Below are 8,147 nucleotides of genomic sequence, written 5' to 3' on the forward strand. Positions count from 1 at the left end.
GCTGACAACTGTCCAAGTATTTCCAGTGGTTGTCCCTTCAGGGTTGTTGCCAAATATACTGCTTTCTGCTCCTCTGTCCATCCATTCATCTCTGCCAGGAGCTCAAACTGTGTTCTATATGCTTCCCACAGTGCCTTCCCATCGAATTCCTGTGATTTCCTTCTTTCTAGATCACCCCTATTGCTAACATTTATATGTGGGATGTGACTTCTAACAGGACTGAAGATGTCTGCATTAGGATTTAGCTGCAGGGTCTGGAAGGGGCTTCCCATTGTCTGAGGCTGATTAGGTCGATGGCTAATATGTCCTCCTTGTGTCAAAGACAGTAGATCATTCTTTAATGTATTTAATTTGCTTTGAAATTTAATAATGTTTTCCATTTGTGTACTCTGGCTTTCTCTCAATTGTTTGAGACTTTCTTCTTGTTTATTTGCTTTCTCCTCCAACCACTGCTGTAATCTCTCTTCTTGTTTATTTTATTTCTCCTACAACCATTGCTGTAATCTCTCTTCTTGTTTCTTTTCTTTTTCCTCCAACAACTGCTGTAATCTCTCTTGTTTATTTTGCTGTTCGAGCTGCCACTGTTGCAGGTTTTCTTGCCACTGATGTAATCTACCTTCTTGTTTCTTTTCTTTTTCCTCCAACAACTGCTGTAATCTCTCTTGTTTATTACATTGTTGCCGTCACTTCTTGGCCGTCTTATATATACAAGAATACTGCAAATCTAGTAAACACTCGAGGATTCACGAACCTTCGAGAATGTGATGTGTTACTAGAGTCACGTGACTCCCGCTGTCGTAGCAGTACTGTAAACATTGCATGACTGTCTAGAGGTCAGTTACATAGTGCTGTGGCATACCATAACATGTCTGTATGGAGGGTAGCCAGATAGTGCTGTAACTAATAGCATTACTGTCTACATATAGGAGAGTAAATATACACAAAAGTGGTTGCATACTGCAAACACTATATGACACGAGAGAGAAAGTTTATTTTATACAATGATGTGTGATTATATACAGATCCTGTTATCAGTGAACACAAAACATTCTAATATAAAGAGCTTATTAAGTACACTGATATGTTATTGTAAGCAAAAACTGACTCAAGTCATACCAGAGAAGAATAATACAATTTGTGCTTTAGATATTGCAGTATTTAGAAAACTAGTCAAATCTAGTTTTATTCTTACTCTTTAGAGTTTTGTACAATGCCTTCCAAAAGTATTCACCTCTACCAATAATGTCACATTTTAATAAAATACAAATAATGTGAACAATTTTTATAATGAACTTATTATTCAAAACTCTAATGATCAAACTTAACACTGTTGGGTGTGAAGGAGGTTGAATGTCAACAAAACCTGCAAAAAAAAAATATATAAATTGAAATTTTCTGATTGTATAAATTTCCAGCCTCCTAAGTCAGTACTTGGTGGAAGTATATTTGGCAGCAACTATTGCTATGAGTCTTTTTGGAAAGGTATCTACCAGCTTTACACAATGAAATGATGTAACTTTTACCCATTCTTCCTGGCAAAATTGCTCCAATTCTGACAAGTTCATTAGGAATCATTGTTGGACTGCAATATTCAAGTCTCGCCATAAATTTTCTATTCAATTCAAGTCAGGACTTTGACTGAATCACTCCAAGACAATCACTTTCTTCTTTTAAAACCACTTCAGTGGGCTTTGGCCTTGTGCTTCAGGTCATTGTCCTGCTGAAATGTGAATTTTGGACTCAGTTTTAGATTTTTGGCTGACTCAAGCAGATTTTCCTCTAGGATTCGCCTGTGCTTTTACACCATCCATCTTCCCCTTAGTCCTGACGGGGCTCCCAATCCTTGCTGATGAGAAGCATCCCCATAACATGATGCTGCCACTTTCATGCTTGACAGTTGGGATGGCGTTGGTTGGATGATGTGCTGTGTTAGGCTTACACCCGAATACTGTCAATGTATGGACACTGACTTCCATCTCTGCCAGAGAACTTTACAAATCTTTCAAAGTCACTGTTGGCTTCACAGTGGCATCCCTAACCAGTTTCCTGTTTGCCCGGCTGCTAAGTTTGGAAGAGCGACCTGATCTGGGTAGCAACTGGATGGTATGAAGCACATTCCACTTCTTAATCATGAACTTCACCATACTCAAAATGATAATCAGCAACTTTGAAATTTTCTTGTAACCTTCTTCTGATCTGTGCTTCTCCACCATTTTATCCTTGACTTGTTTGGGAAGCTCCTTGGTCTTCATGGTTGGTTTGTTGTATCACTATATGAGTTGTGGCTTGAATAGATGCATTTACTCTAAAGTCAAGTTAAAAAAACACTTTGATTACACACATACAGAGATCATTAAACTCATTTTTTGACCTTTCAAACTAATCTTTTGCACCTGAACTGATTTAGGGTTGCCATAGTAAAAGGTTTGAATACTTATGAAATTGATAATGTACTAATTTTCTTTGAAAATCTAACTTGCTTACATAATATGAGCATTTTTTTAGCTTTCTTAGTTTAAGAGTAGATTGTGTAGATTCGAAATATAAAGTCCCATTTGAAAGTTTCATGATTAAAAGCTCAGACGGCAAGAAAATGTGGAAACCTTGCAGTGGGGTAAATACCTTTACAAGGCACTGTAGTTAACAATCAGTAGGATCCTTTTTATTTATGTTTTCAGTCATATACTTTTAGCACGTGAAGTTCACTGGGCTTCATTGATGATTAGTAATTTGAAAAGTTCTCTATCAGCAGTTCATCACACTTTTCACTTCTGTTGGTTCCATTTTGAGAGATATGGGTTACTTAGGTTCAAGTTTCTGGTTTTCCAAGTAAATTGGAGTCACTCTGGCAGGTTTGAAGGCTCTGCAATGAGAGAAATTAATAGTTTTATTTACATTGTGTGAATCAGGTAAGATACTGTGCCACTTAAAATTCCTTTTAAATACAAAATTATGGTTAAAATAATTTTGGTGAACTCGTGAACAGTTTTTTTCTAGCACACATATTTTGTTTTACATAATATTGAAAATGTGCGTAAATTATTAACAATTATATTTAGTGTAACCTACACATTCATACAGTAAACTAGCTTTGAAGAAAAAATAAAGCTTCAGAACACTTACGAGTATGGAGAGTTTGGTACGCCAACTACAATCAACTGATTTTCTTTAATGTACATCCGCCACATGCTCTGTTCAAGTAAATATTGTTTTGTTATTAGGAAAAAGTATGTGGTACTTGAGTTGTTCATTGTTTGTGAATTAAAAACAAAAAAAAATCTTTAAACATCAAAGACAAGATCACTAATCTTTTAATCCAAAATCCATATGAAAGGTTGTTTTTTTTTACTGCTGAAGTGGATGGACTCCATCATTCTTTTTATCATTGAATTGTTCTCTGATTTATTATATGGTTGTTGCAGTTTTACTTGGTGATCTATGTCCATGATAAGTTGAGCAGACATAGGAAATAACATATATTGGATCAGACACAAATTAATTGTAAAGTTAATTAAATTTAATTAAAATTAAATTAAGGGTTAAAATAATTGTAAAACAAAGATTAAGGAGTCAATCCACATCATAGATAAAAGAGAAGCCCTTAAACGAAAGTCAGAATTAGAAGTTAGCTATATTTTGTATTCTACTAGTCCACAACTTGATAAAACTCGGCCATTCAAGCAGAGAAGCTCTCCATCACAGCTACAATATCACATTACACAGAACATCTCTTAAAACGAAGTTTTTATTAAAGTTACCTGAAAGTGCATTAAAACATCTATTCTGAAGTTATTAACCCTGTAAATTATTTATTATAAATAACATCCCTGTGAAATAATTGCCATTTTTCATAATTTGTTAAAAGAGAATGATGAGATGTATTAATATTACACTAAAATAACTCACTTTATGATGACCTCTGGCATCTAAGTCCCAGATCCTGAAGCACTTTAAAGAAAGTGTACATTTGGATAAATAAACCTTATGCTGTTAAAAAGATAGCTAATTTTGTTTTAGATACAGCTTATAGTAAACTTGTTAGAATTAAAAGGAATGTAGAGGGTCAACATTTTCAAATTCAGAATACTAATATCAGAACACTAGCAAAACCTAAGGATTCACAAAAATCTGGTCATGAAAAACCTATGTTATTATTTCTTGCATTGAGAGAATCTGAAGATGTATTAACTTTCCAAATCATCATTTATTGGAAAACACTAATCATACATGATATAAGCAAGAAACGGTACAACATAGTCAAAAATATGTTTGTTGAGAAAATAATTGTTTAACTCAATTCAATTTGGTAAAATACATGAACAAAATATTAGTATTGCTCGTAAAGTTTGATTAATGTGGTTTTTTAAAGCTTTCTAAAAACTAAATTTATTTTCTATTTCACATCAAATACAAGAATTAAGATTCTATAAATTATTCCAAAACTTTTTTCAGATTACTTACTTTTGCAACTTCTAACCAAGTGGTAAAATCTTTAGGTGTGTTCATCTTTATAAACATGATATATACTTCCCCCTGTGAGCAAGAAATTACAAAAAATGTTAAGACATTGTAAAAAAAATTCTCAAATTGTGTACTGTATTAACATTTGATGCTTTCATCTTTAAAAAAATTTTTTTTTCAAGGTTCCTAAAAGGAACTACTGGAGTACGAATACATCAAGTCAGTTATAACTTTTCCCTTTATGTTAAGTAACAAAATTCTACTTGGTCCAACAAAACACATATTCTCTTAAACATGACCCACATTCTCTTCATTAATATCTAGCACCTTAAATGTTTTTACATAAATGTTTGATAAATAAGATTATGTTATTACTAATAACATATGGAACACCAACTGACTAAAAATGATGTTCTGCCCAATCCACATTTAGCAGATGTTCTTTACATACTTGTGTATACAATAGACATCATATTGTTACGTCTCTGGTCGTTAGTTAATTTCCTCATATAATTTCTTTCGGATGAAACTTTAGTGTCGCAAGTCCTTTCTTAAATAAAACTAGTTTATTCTTTCTCAGTTCAACTTTGCAATACACTTAATTTCCATAGTCACCTTAACTTAAACACATGTTATAATTTACAAAGAATGATACGCACTTTACTTACTACCGTGCTTGACTCAGTTGTCCATCTATATCTTCAATCTCTCTGTCTGCTATACAATTCCAATTAATTGACTGGCACACTTATACACAAGAATAGAGGGCGCCTAGCAAATACTGGATTATTTGTATGTTCCCTGATCTTTCTAGAACTAATTACGTGTTACCAGCGCCACATGACTTCCACTGTCGTAACAATATGTTGTCTTTAGAAACAATCAATAAACAGGCAGCTATGTATGCTGCTGGTAGCACTGAAAACACTATTAAACATTTGGTCAGGAGTAATGACAAACTCACCTAGAGAGTTATAGTGTTTCTAAGAGTAATTTATTGTCAAGCTGATATTAAGGGGAAATTAAAGAAAATATTTTTTACTAAACACCAAGTGCATACCTTAGTCTCTGGTATAAAGTTTTCTTCACAAGGTGACTTGCTGTGATCCAAGACTATTCCAGTTCTGTGAAATATAGTATTACATGAAATTCAATTATTCTTAGTTAACACTACATGCCAAAATTAATATAATTAATAAAGCCATAGGCTTTACCAAAATCTAAGCACATCTGAATGATAATGATCTCACTCAAAGAGAAATATTACAAATTAGGTGTTTTAATTGAAGAACTTCTGAGTAAGGTATACTAACATATTTCAAACTGAAAGATATCATGGGAGAATCATTATCAATATTAACCTGTGGCTAGCAAAAAAGATTAATAAATGTACATGCAACAATGAAGTATTTTTATAGGAATTATTAATATCGATGAGTTAACTGAAAGTGTCCTTAATGGCTCTATAGGAGGGGCAGTTTAAATGATTTTACTTGAAACTGTGACAGTGCTATTGCCTACAATTTCTAGTTACATATACAGAGCTATAAACATATTTAATGTTAAGAAAGCAGTGTATTACTCACAAACCAATGTATGCTTCACAAGAAGAAAATAACCATCAGAAAACCATAGGCACAAAATATATCTAATCTTTTTTATTAATAATCTTATGTAATTTTCAAATGTGTTGGGTGTTTGCACTTACTTTACAGCTTTCACTGACCCCATTCATCTTCCCTTACCTTAATAGTTCCTCAAGTAAAATTTCATAATTGTCTTTTCTGAGGCTAGAAAGAATCAGAGAAACAAGACTATGGTTGAAATGATTTAAGCTATTTTAATTGTTCTTGGTTTAGCATAATGTAATACATCTTGATAGATTTCCTTCATTTGGACTAAACTCTGTTAAACTTTATATTAGTATGTACTAATATTGCTTATGTCTTTGGAGAATGGATTACACTAGAATATGAAAATATTAGTCTGGATACTACTATGTTTTCATCATGCATATTATATTTTTGATAAAGGTTACGGTAAAATAAAATAATATCAATCTGGACACTAGTATGTAATAATAGTGCATGCTATATTTTTGATAAAGGTTACAGTAAAATAAGATAATGTTAATCTGGACACTAGTATGTAGTAATATTGCATGCTATATTTTTGATAAAGGTTACAGTAAAATAAGATAATGTTAATCTGGACACTAGTATGTAGTAATATTGCATGCTATATTTTTCATAAAGGTTACAGTAGGAGAAGATAAAGTCAGTGTAGGTACATAGAACTCAACTTGGACTAATATATGGTATCTCACCTGTCTATATCTTTAATCTGGATGTTCGGCAGAGTGTTAAAGGCATGTTTTTTGAAATACACATCTTGAAAGTATGAGTTCATGTTCAGTCCTGAAGAACCAAAATGGTACGTCCTAGATACATCAGGGATAATACATTCTCGTCCTTTTCTGATATCTGGCAGTCTCATCCACATGTCCCAATCCCATTGCTATATGTGTGTAAAAACAGATCAGGCAACTTGTTTGTTTAGATTGAAATGTAGACATATATCGGTTTTGATTTTGGCTATTAGATCACTCATAAAATATGTTATAAGTATGGTTCTTGAAAAAATAAATCATCAAATTTAAATATAATACATAGGGAAGATAGCATTTTACTTAAGATTGCAAATGTGAACATTGTACATTTGTTTCTTTTTTTTCCAATCAATGACTTTATGAATGTTAGAAATTACATGTTTATATTTGTTTTGTACCTGTTATAATATAAAGACAACATGGACAATATGAAAAACAAGGAAGTAAAACATAATAATGAAAATACAAAACATAAAAAGAAAGAAAGTTTGATAAATTAATAGCAGATACATTATTTACAAATATAAAAAACGATTATGCTAACTGAACAAAAAATTGGAACAATGTAAAAATAGAACTTAAAATGTATCACTCGAAGAAGATTCTAACCTTCTCTGGAGTTGGCCATCTTGGTTCTAACTCTTCCTTGTATAAAATTCGTTTTAAGATCCAACCTAATCCTGGCATAGTTTCAACTCGATACAAGAGACTTGGGTCACCAGTTGTGTGTTCATAGCCCTGAGAATAGACTTTATAAAGTATTTCAGAAGTTGCAGTGGCATAGCAAAAGGGGGCAGTTGCCCCCAGGCGCAGGTGTGAAGGGGCGCAAAATTTCCTCTGGCATATAATGCCTATTAATTAATAATTATGCTCTCCCCTAGGATATAGTGCAACTGCCCTACATTAAGTAAATATGACACTGTGTTACGTTACTTGTGTGTATTACGCTTGCAGTTTTAACTTTTAAAAACCACCCACTAAATACAGTGAAACTGATTTGATGTACAGAAGTAAATTACACTATTCCATCGTTTATCTGTAGATCAAATACAAGTTCTAGAGTACAACGTACAAATAAGTGTATATTCAACAAAAAGAAAATACGAGATTGATGTAACATATTAACGGGTGTGCAAGATTGGCAATATATGCAACAGGCAAGATCTAGATCTAGCAAACATTATAGGCCTAATGTAGTGGTTTGTAATTGTATTGGCTGTTTGTAAGTCATGTCTTACACCAACTAATGTACTAGACTTTAGGTCTAATTGCAGTTATAACTTTATTTCTAGACCCC

General features: G+C 32.7%; 1 protein-coding gene across 2 annotated transcripts in view; it reads right to left on the reverse strand.

Moving 5' to 3' along the window:
* Nucleotides 1-1,319: 1,319 nt before the first annotated feature.
* LOC106457859 (protein O-linked-mannose beta-1,2-N-acetylglucosaminyltransferase 1-like) overlaps nucleotides 1,320-8,147 on the reverse strand; it is a 37,769-nt gene continuing 30,941 nt past the window's right edge. For both annotated transcript variants that reach the window (XM_022383906.1, XM_022383907.1), the window contains exons 16-23: nucleotides 7,460-7,588; nucleotides 6,788-6,978; nucleotides 6,207-6,251; nucleotides 5,522-5,585; nucleotides 4,462-4,533; nucleotides 3,907-3,948; nucleotides 3,124-3,191; nucleotides 1,320-2,863 (exon numbers count right to left, since the gene is read on the reverse strand). In XM_022383906.1, the coding sequence (XP_022239614.1) occupies nucleotides 2,800-2,863; nucleotides 3,124-3,191; nucleotides 3,907-3,948; nucleotides 4,462-4,533; nucleotides 5,522-5,585; nucleotides 6,207-6,251; nucleotides 6,788-6,978; nucleotides 7,460-7,588 (675 nt within the window). In that variant the 3' untranslated portion in view covers nucleotides 1,320-2,799. The remainder of the gene's footprint in view (nucleotides 2,864-3,123; nucleotides 3,192-3,906; nucleotides 3,949-4,461; nucleotides 4,534-5,521; nucleotides 5,586-6,206; nucleotides 6,252-6,787; nucleotides 6,979-7,459; nucleotides 7,589-8,147) is intronic.

The sequence above is a fragment of the Limulus polyphemus genome, unplaced genomic scaffold (assembly GCF_000517525.1).
Source record: "Limulus polyphemus unplaced genomic scaffold, Limulus_polyphemus-2.1.2 Scaffold382, whole genome shotgun sequence".
NCBI lineage: Eukaryota > Metazoa > Arthropoda > Merostomata > Xiphosura > Limulidae > Limulus > Limulus polyphemus.